Source organism: Aspergillus fijiensis (genome assembly GCF_003184825.1).
Source record: "Aspergillus fijiensis CBS 313.89 unplaced genomic scaffold BO72scaffold_3, whole genome shotgun sequence".
NCBI lineage: Eukaryota > Fungi > Ascomycota > Eurotiomycetes > Eurotiales > Aspergillaceae > Aspergillus > Aspergillus fijiensis.
In genome coordinates this window covers 328,279-351,687 of record NW_024468979.1, presented here as the reverse complement: position 1 = coordinate 351,687, position 23,409 = coordinate 328,279, and the positions used below count along the sequence as shown (strand labels likewise).

General features: G+C 48.7%; 7 protein-coding genes and 2 non-coding genes across 9 annotated transcripts; 4 read left to right on the top strand and 5 right to left on the bottom strand.

Moving 5' to 3' along the window:
• Window positions 1-4,018: 4,018 nt before the first annotated feature.
• On the bottom strand, window positions 4,019-4,123 carry BO72DRAFT_t9. The gene has a single exon. It is a non-coding gene; the product is annotated as a tRNA-Leu (tRNA).
• A 1,753-nt stretch (window positions 4,124-5,876) lies between these two features.
• On the top strand, window positions 5,877-6,341 carry BO72DRAFT_464917 (3CxxC-type zinc finger protein; the record flags this gene model as incomplete). The annotated part of the gene is made up of 1 exon (XM_040946665.1): window positions 5,877-6,341. The coding sequence occupies one exon, from the start codon at window positions 5,877-5,879 to the stop codon at window positions 6,339-6,341; it is 465 nt and encodes a 154-aa protein (XP_040806058.1).
• Window positions 6,342-6,737: 396 nt separating this feature from the next.
• Window positions 6,738-7,478, bottom strand: BO72DRAFT_491673 (uncharacterized protein; the record flags this gene model as incomplete). The annotated part of the gene is made up of 1 exon (XM_040948207.1): window positions 6,738-7,478. The coding sequence occupies one exon, from the start codon at window positions 7,476-7,478 to the stop codon at window positions 6,738-6,740; it is 741 nt and encodes a 246-aa protein (XP_040806057.1).
• A 4,270-nt stretch (window positions 7,479-11,748) lies between these two features.
• BO72DRAFT_474257 (uncharacterized protein) lies at window positions 11,749-14,004 on the bottom strand (the record flags this gene model as incomplete). Its single annotated transcript, XM_040947251.1, has 5 exons — window positions 13,818-14,004; window positions 13,686-13,748; window positions 12,813-13,650; window positions 12,217-12,657; window positions 11,749-12,152 (listed from the first exon to the last, which is right to left on the bottom strand). Exons 1-5 carry the CDS (start codon window positions 13,920-13,922, stop codon window positions 11,749-11,751), a joined length of 1,851 nt encoding a protein of 616 aa, XP_040806056.1. The 5' UTR covers window positions 13,923-14,004.
• Window positions 14,005-14,645: 641 nt separating this feature from the next.
• BO72DRAFT_t16 lies at window positions 14,646-14,717 on the top strand. Its single transcript has one exon. It is a non-coding gene; the product is annotated as a tRNA-Arg (tRNA).
• A 976-nt stretch (window positions 14,718-15,693) lies between these two features.
• Window positions 15,694-16,252, top strand: BO72DRAFT_491669 (uncharacterized protein; the record flags this gene model as incomplete). The annotated part of the gene is made up of 2 exons (XM_040948206.1): window positions 15,694-16,032; window positions 16,103-16,252. 2 exons carry the CDS (start codon window positions 15,694-15,696, stop codon window positions 16,250-16,252), a joined length of 489 nt encoding a protein of 162 aa, XP_040806055.1.
• A 663-nt stretch (window positions 16,253-16,915) lies between these two features.
• On the bottom strand, window positions 16,916-18,227 carry BO72DRAFT_342471 (uncharacterized protein; the record flags this gene model as incomplete). Its single annotated transcript, XM_040940629.1, has 2 exons — window positions 16,916-17,878; window positions 17,958-18,227. Coding segments are annotated over 2 exons (1,233 nt in total), but the record flags the coding sequence as incomplete, so codon positions are not given.
• A 1,322-nt stretch (window positions 18,228-19,549) lies between these two features.
• Window positions 19,550-20,525, bottom strand: BO72DRAFT_419952 (putative nucleoside-diphosphate-sugar epimerases; the record flags this gene model as incomplete). The annotated part of the gene is made up of 2 exons (XM_040942688.1): window positions 20,156-20,525; window positions 19,550-20,069 (listed from the first exon to the last, which is right to left on the bottom strand). Exons 1-2 carry the CDS (start codon window positions 20,413-20,415, stop codon window positions 19,550-19,552), a joined length of 780 nt encoding a protein of 259 aa, XP_040806053.1. The 5' UTR covers window positions 20,416-20,525.
• A 1,090-nt stretch (window positions 20,526-21,615) lies between these two features.
• On the top strand, window positions 21,616-23,034 carry BO72DRAFT_491667 (phosphatidylserine decarboxylase family protein; the record flags this gene model as incomplete). The annotated part of the gene is made up of 2 exons (XM_040948205.1): window positions 21,616-21,698; window positions 21,756-23,034. 2 exons carry the CDS (start codon window positions 21,616-21,618, stop codon window positions 23,032-23,034), a joined length of 1,362 nt encoding a protein of 453 aa, XP_040806052.1.
• Between the last annotated feature and the right edge of the window lie 375 nt (window positions 23,035-23,409).

The following is a 23,409-nucleotide window of genomic DNA, read 5'->3' as shown; positions in this document are numbered from 1 at the left end:
GCTTTTTCCCTTTCCCTGGTCGCCACCTGCTCGGAGTCCCGGAAAGCTAGCATCGATAGTCCGGAGCTTCTATACCCGAATCGGGTAGAAAACTCTGACGGCATAGTGGGGTGTAAGCATCGATGGGCCAATGGCATCGGGCTCAATCCGGCCGATAAAGTGGATTAATTAAGGGGAAATTGCAAGATTGGCTTGGGCATGTGATTTTATCCCCGAAATCCTTCCCTAAGTGGGAAAGGAACGGGGGTCGTGGTTGATCGGTTTCGATGCAGGGACCTTCACGATCGACGCACATTGTGACAGCCAAGCAAGTCTGTCGGCGATATCCGCGGAGGCACTTCGGACCCCGATCCCTTTTTGCCTTAGGACGAACTCGAGTTCTTGGTGTTCACCCAAGCGGTGACTGTTGCGCGGCCAACATGGAAAGACAAAGATGCAATTACTGTCAAATCTGGTAATCTTGCTGGGCCGATAATCTCCCACCGTTTGACGTGCATGCCGGTGATTTGGTCAGCATATATTACTGCATGCGGCCGGTGATATTTGTGAAAACAGTTTCCATAAGCTCTTCTTAAAGGGTCATAAGAGACATTACCTACCAAGATCCCGGAGATGGCCAAGCCCCAGTGTATCCTCACTGGTTCCAAGAACTGGCGCCTTGAATATTCGTATCAGAGCTCAACCCCGTACTTTGCTTGGGATATCTTCATCAAACGGGCTCTAGCCAATCGAAGTGACGACAAAGATGTTGGGAGCAAGACCGGGAAAAGATAAAGTCACTATCGGCTTGGTATTGGAGTCTTTATCCGGTGTGATCCTTGAGTCCTTTCCTCACCACGACGATATCAGAGACTGATGGAGTTTACTCGAGAAGTAATGCAGTGGCTCTAACCAGATTTAGTCGTAATAACAAGAGATTACCGCCCAGGCGCTATGGGTAGGAGCCACCAAGAAGGTGACAAACCCCAAGCGAGAGTTGTTCTGCCACAGAAGGGAGATGCACGATCAGATGCACGATGATACTGGAGTTTATTTCCGCTTTGGGAATGCGCTTTGGCTTCACATATGACGGATTAGGAAGGGCTTGTCAGCATCATGGATGCCTGAGGAAACTGACCACATGATTCGATGCGATTCACCAAGCGAGTTCACACGCAAATCACTCTGTTCCAAGCAGCAAGACTAAGGTTCTTCATTGCTCATTCCTGGACATCATCAGTATTCAAATCGCCTACATGGATGCCAGAAGTGACGATTTATCTTGAACACCATCGTCGTCACTTATGAGTTATCAATATCTAGCCTCTGCTGAAAGCAAGCATCAACTCAATTCCTTCTAATAACGTACAAAATATCGTAAAACTCAAGTTCTTTATAGTGCCTTCCAAATAAGTGAGATTCTTCTCCAGTGAATCCTTCTAGTCGTACAAAGGTCCCTACATCAACTTGCCATCTACCTGTCTCCTCTCACCTCTCACTTGAAATTCTTCTTCCTCTCGCCTCACTTGAAAATTCTTCCATCCCCTCATTCTCATCCCTCATCTAACCACTTCCAGCTTTGTTCTCTCCCTCTCACTTCAAACACATTTCCATCCTCATCCACCTACTTGCATCTTCCTTTACCCTCACCTCTCACTTCATAGACATCTTCCTCCGCATCCAGAAGGTTTGCTCGCAGCAAGAAGTACCATCAAGGTCAGCAAACATGTATAGTCCACAGGGACCATTTTGCAACAACTGCGCTGCGGAAGGCCATACAATCTTTCTTTGTCCGGAACTTCCTTGTCGATTTTGCCACGAAAAAGGACATATCATTCGAGATTGTTCACAGTGCCCTGTCTGCCCAAGTTGCGGACTGAGAGGACATGCCCCAAAATGTCCACAACGCAGAGGAAATCAATATTTGCGCGACCAAGATCCTCCTGGCCGGTCATCAAGGCCGCAAAGAACACCCCAGTCAGGACCACGAAGTCGTCTGTTTCTAGAACGCTTCCCGAGTCGATCGCAGCCAACCGTAACTGAGGGAAACAGTTCAAGTGCATCGAATACAGTAAGCCCCAGTCCTCTCGGACTATAGCCTTCCCAATACACTTTGTTGAAGGTTGTGATAGATCGCTAACTAGTTTCTTTCTCCACTACCAGAACTCGTCTGCCATCTGCCCCGAGATCAAGTTTCCGCCGATCAAGGAAACCTTGGCTCACTTGCTCAGAACCCTTACCGATGAAGAAAGACCAGAGCTTCGTCATATTCCATACAAGGATTTGATTTCGGCCATATGAATAATAGATGAATGTGTCGATATCTTGACAAACCCTCTTCACCAGGCAATAATACAGTTCGAGAACAAGATAGTGACTACAGAGATGTCAGAGAAGGCTACCCTTGCGCAATATAAGTTTGTACTAACAAAAGGCAGGCTGCATACAATCCGTGAAAAGTAGGGTTTGATAGAGGAATGGGGGCATGACAATGGCTACCTTAGCTTTGTCACAGATGACCACAACGCAGATTATTGGCGCCCTTATGTAGGCCAATCGGAGGACCCGAAGAATCGGGTCCTGCAGCACCTTGCGGCCATCATTAAGGGAGATGATAGTACCCTGTACTATCACATGGTGGCAAAAGGGGACGGGCAGCGGGCAGCGGGCAATTAATTTCATTAAACCATGGACTATGGTTTGGCTGGACTATATCAGCTGTCATATTCTCATGGTCTTGCGAACATTTTGGAAATGTTCTTATGCAGATGCTTCAAGGCTCTGGCGCCAGGAATTCTGGAAGAGCACTTCGGTAAGGCCGAATACTCAGCAACTGGCTTAAATGTTGTCCCACCTCTGCTGCAAGGGATCTCACTTGCCCCTAGTGTAAGACACAGATACTCACTGCAACTTGAGGACTCACCAGACCCAGAAATCAGGGCATGGCTGGCCTAACGGTCAAAGCGACGAACAACAAGCCATATATCCGACATTGCCAACAAATTCTTTGGGTGCCATATTCAGGATAAACAGCTTGGTTGACTGGCTAGACGGTGGCACGATCGATGATCTGAAAGCCCGATGCAGACGACACATTTACATTAACCCGAAGAATAAGAAGGTTGACGACGATTTGAAAATCTTCCTAGACGGTGCTTATATCCTGGATGACGGTTCACGTTCCAACACCTTCCACCTACTACAGTAAAACGTTCAAGAGCGTCGTCCAGCGACGGGTCTGAGCCCAAGCAGCCCCGTGGTAAGAAACACTCAGAAAAAGCTGGCTGCTATGCCTCCGCCTAGCGAAGAAGAGCACTGTGTCTAAGTTTCAATACTACTTATGTTCTCTATTACTGCTAGTGTACAGAGTTGTCGCTAGTTTGTGAATACAATGTTCCGCTCGAAGTGCCTTGACTGTATGACTTGCGAATTCTTGATTAGGGATATAAGCACCTTTGTAGCACCTTTGTAAGCATCTCTCCAAGCACATTTCCAAGTACAATTCCAAACAAGCAGGGCAGTAAAGCCTAAAGCAAGTCGATTTATTCTGCCGGCAGAATTTGAAGCAATATGCTGAAGAGGGTAAGGATTGTGTATAGAGGATGGCGGCTGGTATCCGCTGTGAACTATTACTCGATTTGGCCTGAGCATGGGAAATGTAATATCGAGACCAGCAGTCTTATCTATACAACCGGCAATGGTATCATAATTACTTCTATCTTAACTAAGATACTCTTTATACCAGGATTATTAGAGTTATTTTGGGCCGAAGGTATTGTTATTAGGATCTATATTAGAAAGTCTCTCTTTTATTCTTTTTTGTTAGGATTTTTAGTCTATGGAGTATACAGAGAAGAGGAAGCCCGAGAAGCCCCAGGTCCGGAGAAAAGCCGAAAAGGCCCTACCGCCTGCTCAATGGAGTTTAACACCGGCTTTATTGGAATTAATGCCGGTGTCAATCAGCATTGAATTGAACTGCAAAGCAGGCGGGGATGGTACTGCGGGCAGAAAAATAGAAGGCGGTGAGTCCTAAAAACAATGGTAAGACAGGGGTTCGAACCCTGGAGACTCTCGTCATTGGGGAACTTCAAGGTGATACATATCACTCTTAAATCCAACGCCTTAACCACTCGGCCACCTTACCATCTTGATTAATCCTGATCTTATCTGACTACCTCATCTTATCTAGATCAAATTGCCATTTTTAGCCTATTGTTATAGCCCATCATTTACTTATACCTTAATACTCTGATCAGTCTGCTTTTGGCTGTATCCTACTTGCTCATCAAACCTGATTATATCTGACTAGATGGTTGTTGGACCCACCTGTGCTGCCATTTTAAGCCTTATCAATCCTGAATAGGCCCTATTGTTCTCTGAATACCTTATCCCTTGAGATAATCTCACTTTATTCTAGTACCATTGTTATTTCTTGATATGTTCTCAACATCCTAAACATAACACCATTCTTTTTTCTAGTTGAAGTTCCCTATTTAGGAAATATCAACCTGATCAATAGTTGTGGTTTAACCATAAATACAGCCCAAATCTCCTATTGTTCCTGGAAAATCAGGTCTATCAACCCCAGTGATGCATTTCATACACGAGGGCCTGACTTGCGGGTTCCTCCCTGGGCCAAGTTGTTGCAACGCGCCTTTAGCAGGTCCAGCAGGGCCTTTAGTTGCACTTGTCTAAGCATCTTGTTAAGCATCTTGTTAAGCATCTTGTTAAGCATCTTGTTAAGCATCTTGTTAAACATTTTGTGTAGCATCTTGTTAAGTACCCTTTTAAGCATATCTCTAAGCATTATCCTGAGTATTCTCCTTAACACTATCTCCATATAAACATAGGTGTATTGATTTAGACCTACAGTCTAAATCTGCAGCTGGGGAGTCTTGCATTATCTCCAGACCCCTCCGCAAGCCGACGAAACCCAAGTCATATACAGCGGTTTAAGTATAGAAGTTAAACTTAAACCAACTTAGCAGCTACATCTGACTTGAACTAATGTAAGTTTGCTTGAACAAACTCAAACATCAATCAGAGGACAAATTTGTAGTATATTTGATGAGAGTATTGCACCGCTTGGCCAGAAGAGTTGTCAAGACGTCAATCTAGCCGATGGTTCTCTCCAAGGGATCCCATAACCTGTCAAATATATATAACTATCCCTGAATCTGGGCAATAAGAAGATATAAAAGAGCTTTTGGTACAGCAAATTAGCGGTCAGAATCCTTGATCAGGCCCACGTAGGGTTGCAAAGCTAGCGTTTTGCAAAAAACCTGAGCTCGCCCCCGAATTTGGGGTCCATCCGCGTGTACCTGTAAGCCGCGGATTCGTATCTTTTTTTCCCTTTGCCCTTATTTGGTCTGCCTTGGAATCACTGGTGGATCCTCCCTTTATCCGATCGGGAAGCTGATCAAGGTTACGCGAGGAGTCAGCGGTGCCAACCGTAGGTGACTGGCATCTGTAATTTCAGAACAATTACCATCCAGGTTGCCAGAACTATGAACAAATATAGGTGACATCCCCGTGGATATTTACAGCAAATCAATCTGATGGAACCGCAGAGATTGTCATCGGTGGTCAGGGTCTGCCAGGCCTCGAGACCAGGCCCAGGAGACACCGAGCGAGGTGACCGCCATATTGATTGCTAGGCAATGGTAGACCCAAGCATGACATGATCTGGTACAACCAAGGGAGGCTAAAGAGAGGCTCAATCCTTGTAGGTCTGGAACTTACGCCATTGTGATGGCGACCCAGACCCAGCCGGCGTCATATGAGGGGCACCTTAACACTCGACAGGAGCAACTATGACAATACCCGACATGGCATGCATTGCTTGTCAATTCTGCTCTCGCGCTCTATTACCATCAAAGACATGAAACCCATTCATCATGCCAGCCAGAAAGCACAAATCGACACAGCGATGGTCAATTTATCCGTCCCTCCACTCCAAAATGGCGGCCCTCTTGGAGGAATCCGACCTAGATTTTCGCTTCCACTCGAAGGGCGATGACTTTGCGCCCCACACTTATGACACCAATATCATGGGCAGATTCAGTTGTCTCAACGATGAATGCGGTTCGACTGGGTGGTCCAGCAAGAAGATCGCCATCACCATTCGGATGTATACTGGTGACAAATACAATGCACGAGTATACCACCAGCGCTGCCAGGAATGCAAGCGGCTCAGCCAGCCGATTCTGGATGACTCGTATGCGGAGCGGGTCGCGTATCGCTTGAAGAAATGGAGTGGAGTCAAGATGGAGGCCCCGGTGTATGGTGGTGAGAGTAACGGTCCCCACATCAGGTCACTGTGTGAGGGCTGCAAAGTCGGACATTGCTCTGAGGGAAAGTGATACTGTTGAAAGAGGGAAGGGTTTTTGGCTTTGAATGTTGGTTGGGTTTCTGTTACATGCTCATTTGTGTCTATTCCTATTTCAGTCAAGAGAAATTGGTATCTCTGTTGTGTACATGTCAGAGATATAGGTAGTATTGAGCTTGAGATCTACTGTATTGCTAGTTCCTCAACTTATCTCTCAGGAGACATTAGACATTATCGAGCGCTCATGCCTCCAGTGGCCGACAGGGGCGACAGTATGGTTGGAACTGGGCATCCAGTAAGCATACACTGTCGCGCGTCCAACCGCTTACAGTACTAGTTTACTCATGTGAATAGTATCGCGACCTGCATCAGAACAAACCGAAGATATTTGGAAGAATCCTCAATTGGCTTTACCTAACCGACAACTCAATCACGATTCGGGCCAAAACTCCGCCCGAACCTGCATGGCCACCGGCTTCAGTTCATCCTCATCGTCTATCGTCATGATGGCGCTATACAACATCTCGTAAGCAGAGTGCATCAAGGTGGCATCGAAGCCCTCCTCCGTGAATTCTTCCACGAGGAGGGGCTCGATACACTCCGCCCCGAACTGCCGGATGAGCGTCCGCCCCCAGGCCGTAGTCAGATACCGCGCGAGCATCGACTGGAGGTAATGGACGGGGGCGAGCATGCGCACGGGGTACCGCTCATGCCGGAAGGCTCCCGGAAGCCGTTCATCGGTGGCCAGGATCAGATCGCGCTGCGCCAGGTGGTCGAAGATGACACGGTAGCCGATCTCGCGATTGCCGGGGAGCGCCCAGCGCATGGGGTACAAGCGCACGTCGAAGTGGGTCCGCTCCCCATTGATGTTGGCAGTGTCGACGTGGAAGACCTTCTCGTGGTGCGACTCCGCGGGGATCCGATAGTAGCTGCAGCTAGCATTGTCCGTCACGGGCACAAAGTCCGCGGTGAGTAGGTTGTTGACTGCCCGGGTCATGTCAGCTTCTTGCACAACGAAGTCAATGTTGTTGCAGGAGAACTTCGCACCGTAGACAACAAATGCCAGTTGACCCCAGAGAATATGATGAATGCTGGCGCGGTCGAGCACGGAGGATACGTGGCCAGCGATGGCCTCGGCCACTGGGCGGTCGGGGTCAATTGCGTTCGACATCTTATGGTGGATTTACTGGTGGTGATAGTTCCTAGCTGGTTAAACAAAATTCTCAGGCTCAAATGGTGAGTGAGTGTGAAGATAGTCATGCAATTCGGCATTGAAGGTCTTTTATACCTCTTGATAAACAAGAAACGCACGGCGTGCTCCTGTCATTAGCGGCCCTCGTCAAGGAGTTCACCTCTTAAGAGGAATAAGAATGGGATACTTACATAGAAGACTGTGGTTTTGCTCGTAGCACAGGAGTCTTCCTCTATTTCTTTGTGAGGGTTCTCGTGAGGTTCAATCTCCACAGGAAATCCTCAATAGAGACTGGCATGCTATTATTGTATGGTACGTGAGCTAACAATCAGATTAGAGAAAACTTCGAGTGTAGAAATAAAATATTGTAACTTGTATTTGGCAATTTGAGCCCAGTTCGAATAATCGAGAGAGAGAGAGAAAGACATGATGTTTGGCGGTGGTTCATGTATCCGTTTATGGTGTGGCACCTGACGCGACGACATCCTGCCCTATGCAAAATGTCTCCCTTGCTTAGCTTCTGTTCTCTCGCTTGAAGATATGTGTAAAAGGTCGGGTTAGACACATCCTGGTTGTCCTTAATTGCGTTCGACATCAAAGCCCATCGTTGTAGCGGTAGGTATCAGTACCCTTGTAGAACCGCGGGAAAAGCTATCCGAGAAAGATGTCAGGCTCTGGAGGGGAGCATCCTGGAGAGAAAATGTACAGTACCTGATAGGGAGGTTGCAATCAATTGGACTAGCCATTCTGATACCTCGCTTATGCGGTGTCGGTGCTTTGGCCCCAATCTCTCAGGAACTTCTTGGTGTTGCCTTTGGCCAAGGACAAGGGCGTGGATCCGGTGTTGGCAGGAAGATGGGGGTCGGCATTCGCAGCGAGTAGCATCTCAATGATCTCCAAGTTAGGAGTGCTTTTGTTGAGTATCGCCAGGAAGAGAGGTGACCGTCCAAGTGCACATTGAGAGTTAACGTCAACACCCTCGGCAGCAAGTAGAAGCTCCACAATCACCCTGCGATCGGCCTTCACGGCTTTCGATAGTGGCGTCTCCTGCGAATTATCTTTACTATTAGGGTCAGCGCCGGCGGCAAGTAGCAACTGAGCCACTTTTATGTGGCCACGCTGTGCAGCTACCGCGAGTGGTGCGGTGCCATCAGCCAAGCTTCGACATTCAACATCCACACCTCCTGTTTTGAGCAACACATCGACCACTTCGTGATGTCCGTTACAGGACGCTTCCCACAGTGGTGAGTGTCCCGTTGCATGTTCCTTCGGGTCCGGGTCTGCGCCAGCGGCCAGGAGCCGATCGACTGCCCCCTTGTGCCCTTCCTCCGCCGCAGCATACAACGGTGTGATGCCGAAAATATCCTGGGGATTGGGGTCCACCCCATCCTTGGCAAGTAGCAAATCTACCAGCGATTCTTCGCCAAAGAACGCCAGATGGTAGAGAGGCGTCTGTCCTTCGTCATCAGGGCAATTAGCGTCTACTCCAGGTGTAGCGAGCAGCATCTTGAACACCGCTTCCTGCTGCCAAGCGGCTGCTCTTCGGAGTGCTGTGCTACCATGGGGACACGTTGCGTTGATGTCAACGCGTTGTGTTTCGAGTAGCAACTTGACTATGTCTTCATAGCCAAATTCGGCCGCCCATACCAGCGCTGGTGTTGAGTATCGAGGATCCTTCGCGTTCAGATTCAAGTTGTCGATTTTAATCAGCCGCCTGACTATATCGCATCTGCCATTCTCTGTAGCATTCACGAATGCCCTTTCTGCGATCGGAAGCGTCTTGCTGTCTGGCAGGGATGTAGACCGTACGTCGAGTGATTTCTGCGCAGTGGATTCCAGTCCGTTATCTGACGCCCAGATCAACGCCGAACCTTCACGGTATTTCCAGTCAAACCGGTAGAGATGCGGATCTATCTGCCGGTGGAAACGTTTGGATGTCTGAGCAAGAGCGTTGATGTCTCTGGCTGCGTCCATCTGGTCTGCGATGGACAGGACTATCTCAGGGGGGAGCTTGGTCAACATCTTCGATGATTTGCGATGGATATGATGTGTGTTCTTGTTTTGACAAGGATAAGAATGCTTGAAACAAGACGGAGAAGCCTCAAGGAAGTGTGAGATGTATGTTCTGGTTATGATTCAGGAAGAAGAGAACTCATGAAGGATATTTGTAGCCTGGATACAAAGAGACAATTCCGGGATAACCATTATCCAGCGCCGTTAGGCGACGATGATATATCGATATTACAAGTCCGGTCGTAGTGAATATCCTAACTGCAGTGAATGTATCGAAAGTACTTCACAGTCATATCTGGACACCATCACGTGATGCAATGATGTTCTGTCAAGGACAAAAAAGACATCCTCATCTTCTTTGGTGAACAACGTTCCTTATGATGAATAGTGATGTGACTAATGTCCTATGTGCCTGCCAGATAGATATGCTGGGTAACACTTTGACCTTGACTTGCATCTATGCTCCAAGAACGCTGAAGAAAACTTTGAACGTTGCATTAGGGCAAGAAGAACAAGCTGATATTACAGAATCCCTAACACCCTAGAACAGGACATCACTCATCGCCTCTCTCGGCGCCCGACATGTCGCCCTAGTCTCCCTCCGTCGCCATTGCAAGCCTTTCAGTCTACTCCAACCCTTTGCTCCAGAGCTTCTACAGCAGAACCGAAAACACATGCGCCGGATCGCCTGTCCACAGGGGCCCATTGTGCGGCAGCTCGACCCCCTTCTACTGTTAGCACCATCGATGAAAAATCGGTCCACATTCTACAAGCCCAATGGTTGTCACTGGTACCCCACAGTTGATGACAGCGTTTCTGATCTCCTTTTTATCTCCATCCAACGACTCCATTATCCCGAGCATGGTCCAGAGTGGCCCGGCACAATACCGCAACGCTAGGGAATATGCCAGCCAGGCATTGAGATTGCGAAGCCGCTGGTCCAAAAGATCCCTCACTCGCGTTGGAACTTCCATCTCCAGGATGCTTTCGTCAACCTTGAGGCTTTTCTCCAGCTAAGCACAAAGGCAGGAAAGGAGACAATTAGACCGAGGGTGTGCTGATAGTTTGCTCCTTTACTCAATTGCCAGCTGCACCAAACCATCTAATGACGCACAGGTCGAGCTGGGAATCCGCCAGAAGTTTTGAGATGAGGTTCAACCATACTTGAAAGATAAATGTGATGGTTTTTGTTAGCCACAAAGAAGAGACCATTGTGAAGATGGTTGTGGGTCAGAAACAATTGTCTTCTTTGTACTCCAAACTAAGCCCGAGGTAACGACAGAGAAGACCACAACAGCTTTTCTCTTGCAAGATAGAATTTGGCTCCAGGCGAACATGTTGGACCGAGAACACGCCTTTTCTTGAGAGACAATGCAGCTTTTATCTATCCAAACTGAGTAATAAGCGACACTTGGTAAACCATAGAAATATCAAAGGCAACCTTGAATCCCCACAACTGGTCCATCACCACCCGACTTCCCAACAGGCTGTTTCGCTACTCAAAACAGTTGACTAAGAAGAAGGCGAGACTCACCTCCCCACAGAGTTAACTTGTCTGACCATCACATCCTCGAGTTGCTGGCCCCCCTGCAGGACGTAAACGAATATGGTTGGTCCGACTCCGAAGACTTGCTTCTGAGCCATATGCTCAAATCCCGCGCCAAAAGCCCCCAGCTGATGATCCAGTTCGGTTTCATCCGAAGCGGTTCCTGGATACGCATCTACCGAGAATTTACCCTAGAGGAGAAGCGTCGATACGGAGACGACGGACTTCATCGATTTGAAAAATATAATTCTGAGACCGATGAGGCCCGAGTCACGTTTCACCTGGAGAGGGATCGAAAACACATTGACGACTACGTACACAAGGTGGTGATGCCTTGGTGGAGGACGTCGGAGGTGACGATCAGGCCGGTGGGTACCGGCATGGTGTGGCACTGGACGAAATAAGGTGTGGGTGTTGATCTTAAGTGTGGGTTTGTCTGAGTACGTGGAGGGGGGATGGTTCTGGTCACAATTAGACTCAGAGTCGTTCTCGCTAAGCGGATATAGAACTGCTTGACTTCAAATAAATTTTTGTTCTGTTCTATAATTTGATGGCGCGGACGCGCGTGTATTGACTGTAGAAAACTTGCCTGGAACGAATTAGGGGATATAATGAAAGATACCATAATAGTCCTAACGTGTGCAGTATAGCTGACCACTAAATAAGGAATAAATATTGCAAAAATAGCAATCAACATCCTTGCTCACATCTACGTCTCAGACAAGATGTAAAATAGTCTTGCAGCAGACCATGCCTTTCAAGAGACGCAATCATGCCGATATAACCATCTGGCCGTAGGATGATCAATGCGCCCTGATGAACATCTACTTCAAAAAGCTCATATGCACCCTGCACAGCCAAGCCGTCATACAGCCTCATTTCCGAGTGGCATTTAAGCGACGTTGGAAGATCACTCCAATTCCGTGGACACCGATTGGGCGGGTATATAACGAATTGTTCAATCACATCGTTGGGAAATTGAGGAAGCAGCGCCTCGCCAATCCAGTGTAGGGCTCGCGCAGATACGCCATCAGAGCTCAGAAAGTCTGATGAAGCTAGACACAGGACCCGAAAGCGGCCATTGGAAAACATCTCTGAGACCGTCTTAGCAGGGCGAATGGCCACTTTCATGACTAGGATGGGTGCCAAGGTACATACCATCGTGTAGGTCACAATATTCTCCATCAGCGTATCTTTTTAGTCGGACATCCGGGAGTCTAGTCCCGGTCGCGAGGGCCATCAGACTAGGCCTCGACAAGGAGGCCGTCTGCCCAGTTTTTCTCGTGAGGATGCTTTCTGCGTATTGAATGCCGCATCCGCTGGAGAACCCGTTCACCCTGCGACGACAGCCCATGATGTCATTTACTCTAGCAGTTGATCTATCTTCGCACAAGGACATATTCTTCGCAGCGGCAAATTTGGCTGCGTACTCCCTATCAAATTCAATCAACTGCTGAGCGACGGGGAACCTCTCGGAATGATAAGTCTTTAGTATCGCATTGCTCTGGAATGAGTCAAGGGGGACTGAAGTCAGTCCCATGATGGAATAGGCAAGTTTCCATCCCAGGTTGTAGGCATCCATCATGGATACATTCATTCCTTGGCCGGCCTGTAGATCATAGGATTAAACGGCAGGTTAGCTATGACGGTTCAGAGTCGAATGCTCGGTCTAACAGAACGTACCATTGGGCTGTGGGTATGACAAGCTGCATATGGTCAGTACCTAATAAGGCACAGGGAAGAAAGCTACATACCGTCTCCCACGAGAAAGATCCTCCCGATATTATCGGCGTCTGACACAATATACTGCTTTAGGATGCGCTGTCTAGTCTGATAGCAAGACCACCATTCGATCTCCCCTTTTATGTCCAGGTAAAAGGGGCCGAAAACACGACGGGCCTGTTCAAGGATGGCGTTCGAGTTCGTGCGGCCTCGCAATGACAGTTCGCATTCACTTGTATAATCGAATCCGCACGACTCGCAAGGCATGCGCACATACAGACGAGTCAAATACTCCCCACTTGCATTCCGCTCCCTCGGAATCACAAACACTGTACCGTGCCTGGATCGGATCAAGCTGCGTCTCCGGATATCCGGGAAATCCGTGTTCACCACAAGGTCCAATGCGCCCCAGACCTCGTCCGGACCATTACCTTCCAGCTCCAGACCCGCGGCTCGCCGCACTGCGGAATGCGCACCGTCCGCTCCCACCAGATACCTAGTCCGAATGGTCCTTACGACGCCGTCGCAATCCACCTTGGCTACCACCGGAAACTCGGAATCACCGGCGGGGTCGATATGCACGTCCACGAGCCTGCTTCGACGCTGTATGCCGGTCGCAGAGTACTGAAGCAGCCCTGCCTCAAGGATCTGCTCCACCCTACCCTGGTGAATGGTAACTACGTGGGGGTAGCGCGATGATGGCGTCGTCGTCCGCGCGAGAGACGACCGCTGGATGGTGCCGTCTACCGCAGACGGCTCCCAGATTGCAAATTCCGATAGATGGCGGCCATCGTCAAGCATTGGACCCGCCAGGCCAAGTGACCGAAGTACCTCCAGCGTCCGGGGCTGGAGCCCGTCCGCATGACCATTCTGCACGCGGGTTGCTTTGCGTCGATGCACAGCACGGAATCGGCTGTGAGGCCATACCGCGCAAGTAAGAAAGTCAGCATTAGGCCCGCTGGTCCGGCCTGGATGAATGGTCAGTTGGAATATCTGATGCATGTTAGGAAGAAAGATAGGGCTGGTCGGCGGCTTACCCCAACAACAATCCCTTCGAATCGATCGTCCCGGGTGATTGCCTTCGGTTTGGGGGAGATTCGAGGCAGTGGAAGTCCTGCGAATGGGAACAATCCGGCATTCATAGCTATTCCGTGGGAAGGAGTCTAGCGACGGTTTTGAACGAAGTACTGGCTGGTCGTGAATTTGACAGAAAGAATGATTCGGAGGATCGACCTTGACCTGTCTCGTGAGGTGTAATTAGAGCACCATGCCACCATTTCCCACGCTTGAACATTTTTCCTAATTTACTCTGATCGCACTCTTCGATTTTCGATGCTGACAATAAGGGTGAGTATTGGGTTTATTCAGGAAGCGCGACCCGAGCGCCCGGAGCGGGCTCTTTGTTATCTCTTTGAAGAAAGAGAAAAGGCCAGATCATCTTCTGTCGCGCCTGGCAGCCACTAAAGCTTGATGAATATGATCAGAATATCGAGAGAGCAAGACTGTGCGGATAAAGCTCGAAATTTTGGGTTTTGGGTGTTCGATCTGAAATGTACCTTGCCCTTGACAAGGTTTGGCAACTATTGGGAATGCACGTAGGGTCTTGGGTGCAGCAATAGGATATATAGTCTCGAGAAGAGGACCCCTACAAAAAAGCAACGCGAGTCAATTCAGACTTTGCCACTCGACAGACTGACCTAGGTTCAGTGTATAGCAATTGACATCTCCACATATTCTTTTGTATTTCGTTTTCATATGCATCTTCTGCGAGCATTCAAACGATGTAGGAGCAAAGGCAGCAACTCCTTCATGAACCATTTTTTTTAAAATCATATTGAGCATAAATTTCCAGTTTTTCAACAGCTGGCCTGCTGGCCCAATGGTAAGGCGCTTGACTACGAATCAAGAGATTGCAGGTTCGAGCCCTGCGTAGGTCAATTCTTTTTTGCATCTGTTCCGCTTGGTCTTAGACTGTTTGGTCCCGAGAGTCATTAACATCTGCAGCAAGCTCTGTTGTGTTGTTAAGGCAATGCGCTCAATAGTACTATTTTGATTGTCTTCCTACCTCTGTGATTTCACCTTTTACTCCAGAGGGGAATAAATGCTACAGTTATGGGAAATGCCCGTGTCACATAAAAGAATGAGCTGACTCGTTTGCTGACCTTCACCGAGGTTCTCACTGATCCCAATCCCACCACTTCTGTACTGAATATCCATCGATCGACTCGATATATAGGTTTCCACAAAGCTCAGAAGGAAAGCCATCAACCTCTTCCACCTTTCAAAACACACCAAAGAGTTCCTCAACCTGTTTGACGTCTTCCGAAAGGTTGGTGTTATATTCCCTCATGATCTGTATTATCTACGTAGTATTCATCGCGAAACTCATTCTGGCAAAATCTTGGTTCATTGCTAACAGTTATCCCTTCCTATAGATTCAGTCAGAATTTCGTGAAGCTGATTTCTGGGGAACAATAGAACCAAAAGCAACGAGCGCTGTTGCGGAAACCAACGCCCACGTTTATGAGCTGCCCCAATTTGAATGCCACAGTCTTTGCACAGTCTATCGTCAATTGGGGCAATGTAGTAGGAAGTAGAAATTGCCCGGGATTACGGGTGACTTACAAACAACAGCCGCTGGGAGCTGACCACACACCCGGCTGTTGCTCCCCTATGCTAGAATTGGAGGTGGTAACAATGAGAGAGACCACTGCTTTTCTGACGACTGAAGCGTCTGGATGGCGGTATTGATACGTAAGGGCCGCACCGCACCTGTCAAATGATGCATTCATGTGGTAACCACGGAAGTTATATTGACACGACTGCATCCCACAAACGAGAGAAACATGCCAACAATTCCTCTTCTTCTCCAACACGGCTTTCGCAACTATCTTGGTACATTTCAAAGACACGATGGTCCTTCATTTTTTGGCAACAGTCGCCAAATTACTTGTTTCTGAAGCGGCAGAACGACCTCTGCTGATGGTCGAGGACAGGTTCGAGCGGAAGGGTAAATGGAAACATGCACAGCGACTCCGCCGCAAACACTATGAGTGGAACCGCGACCCCCGGGATAACGAGATGACAGAGGATCTTATTAGGACGGATCATCGAATACCTCACGCCGCATTGCAAGCCGAGCCAAGCCCTAGTAATGCTTCTTCCGCCGAAGCTATGTCTCCGAAGCCCGCCACAGAAGAACGGTGTGCAGACGAGCATGAAAAGAAGGTCTGGTATGAAGAGCGGCAGAAAGTCTTTCTTCTCTCTCAGATCCACCAAGAGCCCTTGAAACAAGCCTACAGACTAAACAATGGGCAACCAGGCTGGCACCTCTCTGAATGGCAGCGAAATCATTGTGCCGCCATGGGAGGATGTTGTGGTCGTGATTGCGGCTGCTGTGAGAGATCTCGATGCCTCGACCCCCTCGAAATCGGCAAAGATGATCTTGGAAGCAACATTCATTGCGTCATAAAAGAACAAGCAATCGATCTATTTTGCGTCGCCATCTTCTCTAGATCCAGTACACAAAGCACCGAAAGCTAAGCAATAACAATTCACTCGCACCGCTAGCTAGAGAGCCCTTGGCCCAATTCTAGACGCTATCTTCCAAGGCCCCATATATGAGAGGTGATATCGGTAATCGCGTTTGTTCCAACTCCTGCCTGACATGGCGAATTCTAGCAACATTGGATGCTCGTCCGGATCATCGACTGTAATCTTGAAGCCTCGTGCTTTTGTGCAGCATACACAAGGGAAGAGGCAATGCCCATAATACGGGGCTGCAAAGTTGCGATAGCTGAACTATTCTTCTGTTCCCATTTGTCAGGGAAGTATTAGTCCTCTGTCAATTTATTCAATCGAGCTGCGAACATCGGCTACGATTGCATCGACCTGTCCCCATAGCCATCACCTTTCCTTTTGTGTCCCAGTTGACATGGCCGCCGACTACTTACTTGCATACTTAGTGGGCAATGCTAGTGAAGCTACGGCACAACAAGCTGCTATGGATTTGCTGAAGCCCTGGTATCTCACATCTGCATAATAACCCAAAGAAAGGTCGTTCTCAACAACCATAAAACCATCTCAATCACCATGTGCTAAGCCTTCACAACTTAATAGTCTCCTCAGATCCATCAGAACTACTGGCATTATCTTGACCAGCTGCATATTGTTCGTTTGCCTGCCTGATAAAGTCGTCCCTGAATTCTCTGGCCAGGTCTCGGGCATTTCGATAGGCGGTTATACCCCGCTGATAAGTATTTGGGTCACCATGTAATGCCCATTGCCCAATCTGGGTCATCACATAATTGGTATCTGGATTATGATTGTTCGCAGATCTTGTAGGGCGAGCCACGTACAATCCTAGCAATCCATCCATGAAAGTAGCTGCGATAGTACAGACGTTGTTGTTGTAATAGTTCGGCTTATTGCTGCTTCTTTCATGCTCATATTGCTGCAGGGCATGCATGGCTCGTGCTCCCAGAGCAGCATCATAACAGGCCTGGCGTTTAAGCACGGCGGAGCTTCCATCATGACCCTTTGCCTCGACAAAGAAATTCGGCGCTATTGGACGTCCGGTCTGGCGCGTTGGAATAAGCATGTTACTCAAGTCTTTCCGAATGCTATGCTTTAGCTGGTTCGGGCGCGCGCCATGGTAAAGATCAGGCTTAGCCTGAACTAGAGTGCCGTCGGTCAAATGAGCAAGATTGTTAAATAGCTGTCCACCCCCAGTCGGGAAACTATCTTCCCACTTTCCCTCAAGTACAGGCAAGATCTTTGCAATAACTAATTGTTCACTACCAGCCTTCTCGTTGAGTTTGGCGAATTCCCTATATTGCATATCTGAATTGAGTAAAGGACGAGGGGCTTGTAATCTTTGTTGAATTTCCCTGAGGTTCTTGGGTTCGGATGGCTCAGTACCATCTGGGTATTCGAAAAATGGTGTTAAGACAACATGGTCGATTAGATGTTGCTCAAAGTGTGGGTCATAAGCAGTTGTAGCGTTGGTCTTTAGCCTAGTATATTTTGTGGTATGGCGTTTTGAGTTGAACATGGTGGGATCCATAGAGTATTGATAGAAGTGGGCTGGTGCTGGATACTAGAAGTAAGGCTAGTTAGCATACATCTGCTTTGACATGATATCAGAAAAAGAATAATCGGGGAGGTAAACAACTAACATCTCTGATATCTGACAGATTTGGTCCTCCACAGCGGGAAGATCTTTTGACTTCTCTTAGTAGAATAGTGGAACAGTTGCGCCAGAAATCAGGAGCAAAGGTATAGGATATAGAAGAGGAGCGCTGGTATAAGTATAGGGATTTATTTCGTTGATTGACTTCTCTTAACGCGCTTTTGGTTAGCCAGAGCTTAGAGAGTTTATCCCAAAATAATGGAGGAGGATGAAAAGACTGATGCTTTTGTCGTTGATGCTGATGCTTGAAGGATGGCATGGAGGGGATCTATGTGGATAGAGCAGCTAAAGAAGAGGTTGTAACTGGTAGGAAAGAAGATTACTGTCGTAGAATAATTAACGAAGAGGTTGCGAGTAGTAAGAAAGAACAAGAGTCTGGAGGGCCTTTCAGAAGGTACCAAGACAAACAGATGATGGTGACACAAGCATGGTTGGTCCTATCCCAGATTAGAACAAAGGGAGTCGCATCAACACAAAGCACAAGTTACTTAATCAATTAATCGTGCTACTACTACCTACAATTCTACATGTATGAGTTAACTGATAGCAAGGGCAACTGGATTATTATGTGCATAGGTCTGGCAACATAAGGTCAGGGGTGCTATATCTGGCGAGATAGTAGGCAACGAGGTATGAGGCATATCGTGGTGCTTGGAATGACATTGCGAAAGGTACTGCTTTAATGAATTTTGTGAGTCTTCTTTTATTATAACACCCCCCAGAACCATCATCATAAAGTGGCATCATTGACTCTTCCAACCAAATCAGGAGTCCAGGTTGGCCACTCACCAAGTACATTGTTAATAACCCTGAATTTCTGTCTAATAGCTGGCTATCCCTGCGTTGACTTTCAGAGGAAGGCGGTATCAGATGGCAATATGCTTTAACAGAAGAACAGAAGGCTGTGGGCACGTGAGACTGTGACTGGCCGTTGCTGTGGCGGCAAAATCCTAGGAATATGATGTGACATGTATCTTTATTGTCTTCGACATCCGAGAATTGTTGTTTAAGCACCCGAATAAGCTATTCGATTTTGCCCATTCACTCAGAGCACGCTTCTCCTCCACTGACACAGGTGCGATGTAATTGTTTATCAGGCTCCAACAATGGTAAGGCAAGGAAAGACTTCTCGAGTCTGGTGTTAGCGAGTTTCAAGTGACCCGACTTTGGGCCGCGTTTGAAGCCACACGCCGGGAGGTTAGTTGTTGGGTGGGTGACCACCAGCGAACCCCTTCTGTTGTATGTTTTTGGCACAGACTTTTTTTGACCATAACTGCGTAAAATTTCTACCGGGCGCAAGCACTTACCTATATTTTGTATGTTTTCAGAAAGACAGAAGGTGGTGGTTGACAGTTTGCGTTGATCATTCTCCCCATTATTTGTAGATACAAATCTTGCATTGAGACCATCGACTATTCGGGCTCAATATTATGCGATGAACGTTGATAAGACTGTGTTCAAGGAATATCTTCTCGTCGCAGCAAATTCATAGAACCTTGAGAATCTTGCATGCTTGATTCAAGAAATCGAACTCTGAGAAAGGAAAGGTTACATAACCACAATTAATTATACTATTCATTAAGAATCCAATCCTAATATCCTCCTCATCCCCTTATTTTGGACCACCCATCCGCCTCCAACTCTAAACGCTCCTGGTCCCTCAAGATGCCCTTCCACCTTACCCATCGCCATATCGGTCAAGAAGGTTCCCAGGCGTTCAGTCGGCGAGTGCATCCCTGTTAGCGCATACCGGAAAACAGGCACGCTCAGGGCTACTCCGATCCTCGGAAAGAACCCCTTCACTCCCTGCGCAGGAATGTACGGCTGAATCGCCAAGTGCATGCCCGGGTCGACGTAGCCCGGTCTCATGCTGTCGGCCCGGAGGCGGGTGGGCATCTGCTCCGATAGCTTACCCAGCAGCTGTTCGGTTTCGCCTTTGACTCGTGCAAAGATTGGAGAGAAGCGACCGGGGTTGTGTGTGGCTCCTTCACCCGAGACGTAGATAAATCGGAAAGGGTGCTGGGAGGAAGAAGATTTGAGGGTGGAAAATGCATCGGCGGCTGCAAGAGCATAGTCCTTGGTGATCTTGACATACTGGCTATCTTGACATTAGCACCTTGCAGTAACATTCCTAATTCATCCCCGCCAACGAAGGGGGGAAAGGTGTGGTGGGGGGTGCCATACTCGGCATTGACATTGGTTGAGCTCGTTCCCAAAGCCCAGACACATCCCTCAGCATCTTGCAGCTGATCCAGCAGCTCTGGTCCGTAGACCTCAAAGTTTCTGTGGAGAATCACGCGGACCCGCGGATCTCTAGAATCGTCTGCCATGGGCACAGGTCTCCGGCTCAGAATTGAGATCTTGGAGACGGCTTTATTCTTGAGCATAGCATCCAGCACGGATGAGCCTACCAGGCCGGTTGCTCCTGTAAGGATAAGATGCATTCTAGATGACTTGGTATCAAGGGCTAACTGTTGGTAATGATGGTGTAGTGGAATTCTCAGCACTCTGAATTTATATTTCGCACCCTGATTGCATGCTTTTTTTGGGGTGGGTTGGGCGCAGAATTGGCAACTTAAAACAGTCGACGGTATATTCTTTGCTGGGGTGCTGCGCACGATAACCTTGAAGGCCATATCCGCTTCGGATTTCGGACTTAAAGACTCTGGAGCTAACGGGCTGACAGCCGAGCTGCCGTCCAATTGGCTCACTGCTTGATTATGCAGCCGGATTACATACCCTCCGAATCTCGGATATAAGGCCCACGGGGTTATTACGCTGACACCTGGACTCGACTAGTTACTTGACTTAATTTATACCCTACTTGAGCAAACTTGGCTCTGGCCAAGAATAAAACCTGAAAAAGGCTGAGCGAAATGACTTTGTTCAATATTCAAATTCCTCGCTAGTCATGATCTACCTATATAACGAAGATCAGAGAGGGGATTGAGGCCCTCGACAGAACAACGCGACAACAGATCTAAGATGTTTTATCGAAGTATTAATTCTGACAGGGTATTGCTTCTCGACTATATTCATACGGAAAGAACTATACCACGTTGCACGAGGCCCATCTTTCAGGCTGAGGTCTTTGTCGTCGCGTGCGCCCTCATCACGGGTTGAGATCTTATCTAAAATAGGCGTCAGCAGCCGGCATTTTCCGGCCGAGCGACCCGGGAACGGAAGGTTCTCACTATGACGGAGACACAAGCTTATTCGTCATAGAGTCTTTCTGCTTCTGCTTGTACTTGAATCTCGAAGAGCTTCCTGTGTCAGGGGTGGGAGGATTCTTAATTGCCCTTCAACAATCTCCACGGCGAGAAGGTGGAGCTACGAGACGTCACTGCATGATCGGCAGGATTACTTCTTTGGTGATTGCTGCCCAGTGTGTAGGGAGCCATATCTTCACGCTTGCCATCGAAAAAGGTATCGAATTGTATGTCTTCCGATGCCCTAGTTAGTCAAGCAACGCCTAACCCCCGCAAGCCGAGGAAGCGCTCGTGTTACGTCAAGAGCCATTTCATGATGATGTCTCTAACATGAAGCACCACTCTGTATAGTACCCTCGCTGATTCTCTCTCTAAAGAGCTCCAATCGAGACAATTGAGGAAATCTCGACCATTGCCGACCAGTACAGATTGACCATGCGCCTTTATTGTGTTCCCGTCTTGCATCTCCTGGCCTTGTTCGCCAGCGGCTATACCACCGGGGAGAGCTCCTACGATGAGTGAGCCTGTTCCGTGATTCTGTGCGTGCTCCGACCGGTGTACTGACTAGAGTCAAGGATTGGCCGTTGGTCTCTTCGTGATCAACATGACTACGGCGAATGGCTGGTCGACGTGACTCGTCGCACCGAGAACAGCTCCCAGCAGTTGCACCCCACGGTGCGGGAATTCGGCGACCTCATCGAGGCTCGACCACATCTGCGGATGCTCTTTGCACTAATGTTCCAGGAAGTGCCTCGAAGTCCTCGTTACATTTACGAGCTCAGCGGACGACCCCAGATCCGAGACTACCGCCACATGCTACGCGTACTCGACCACCTTATCCAGACGGCGCCACCCTACAGCACCCGAAAAAATCGCATGAGCTATGCCGGTATTCCCCTGAGCAGTTTGCTCAACTGGCCGATGGGGACACAAAGCGGCTTTGCAGCCTTCCTGGACCCCGAAGTCAATGCCATAATAAAGAAGATCCTAAACACCTGGGGCGCATACCTGCAGTCCCCGGACTCGGTTCATGTCCTTGGCAGAGCTCCCACCGACTGGTTCGGCCCGACGGGACTCACTGATCTCACTGACGTTGCGAACATCGGCCGGACGAATTATACGTTCGACGAAATATTCATCGCCAACGCCACGGCCCCGTACCGCGGATTCCAGTCCTGGGACGATTTCTTCATCCGGTCATTCCGCGAGGGCATCCGTCCCGTCGCGGGGAACGACAGCGTGATCGCGAATGCCTGCGAGTCGAAGCCCTATCAGGTGCAGCACAACGTGAGCGCTCACGATCAGTTCTGGATCAAGGAACGGCCGTATTCGATTGTGGACATGCTGGGTGGTGATCCGCTGTCCGAGAAGTTTATCGGGGGCACGGTCTACCAAGCTTTCTTGAGCTCCCTGAGCTACCATCGCTGGCACGCGCCGGTCTCAGGCCGCATCGCGAAAGCCTTCACGTTAAATGGGACCTACTTCTCCGAGCCCCTTATCATCGATCTCGCCGCGCAGGAGCAGAGCCATGACTATCTCGACGAACTGAGCCTGATTGCCGCGCAGCCGTACCTCACCTCGGTGGCCACCCGCGCGGTGATCTTCATCGAGGCGGATCACCCGGCTCTCGGAACGGTGGCGTTCATCGGCGTCGGCATGGCAGAGGTTTCCACATGTGACATTACAGTCAAGCAGGGCGACTATGTCCGCAAGGGGGACGAGTTGGGGATGTTTCACTATGGGGGGTCAACCCACTGTCTCCTGTTTCAAGAGGGAGTCAACGTGACGGGGTTTCCTGCGACTGGGCAAACTTACAATGTGCCTGTGCGAGGTCACTTGGCTACTGTTGGTTGATCGCGCCAAAAAACCCAGGATGTCATGCCTATGACCCTTCGATCAGATGATGAGCTTCTTCTGGTCATAGAAACTATATCAAAGCTTATCGGAGCGCTGGAAAGTTACCTGGCGTAATATAAAGCACTTCATTGCCGAATTGCTTCGTGATGGTAGTTGTGGTCTTTGTATCATCGCTGCTAAGTCAGGAGAGATACCAGAGGACATTTGTTTGCGGAGAGAACCGAGAAAACAACCTCTTAATATCTTTCACCTTTCTCACGTCCATCGATCCGGTCAACCATAGACTGGTAGTGTGTGGGCCAATACTAAAGTCAATACAGAGCGGGGGAAAAAGTCGAAGATTGAGGATCAAGAACCCCTCAAAACAGCAAG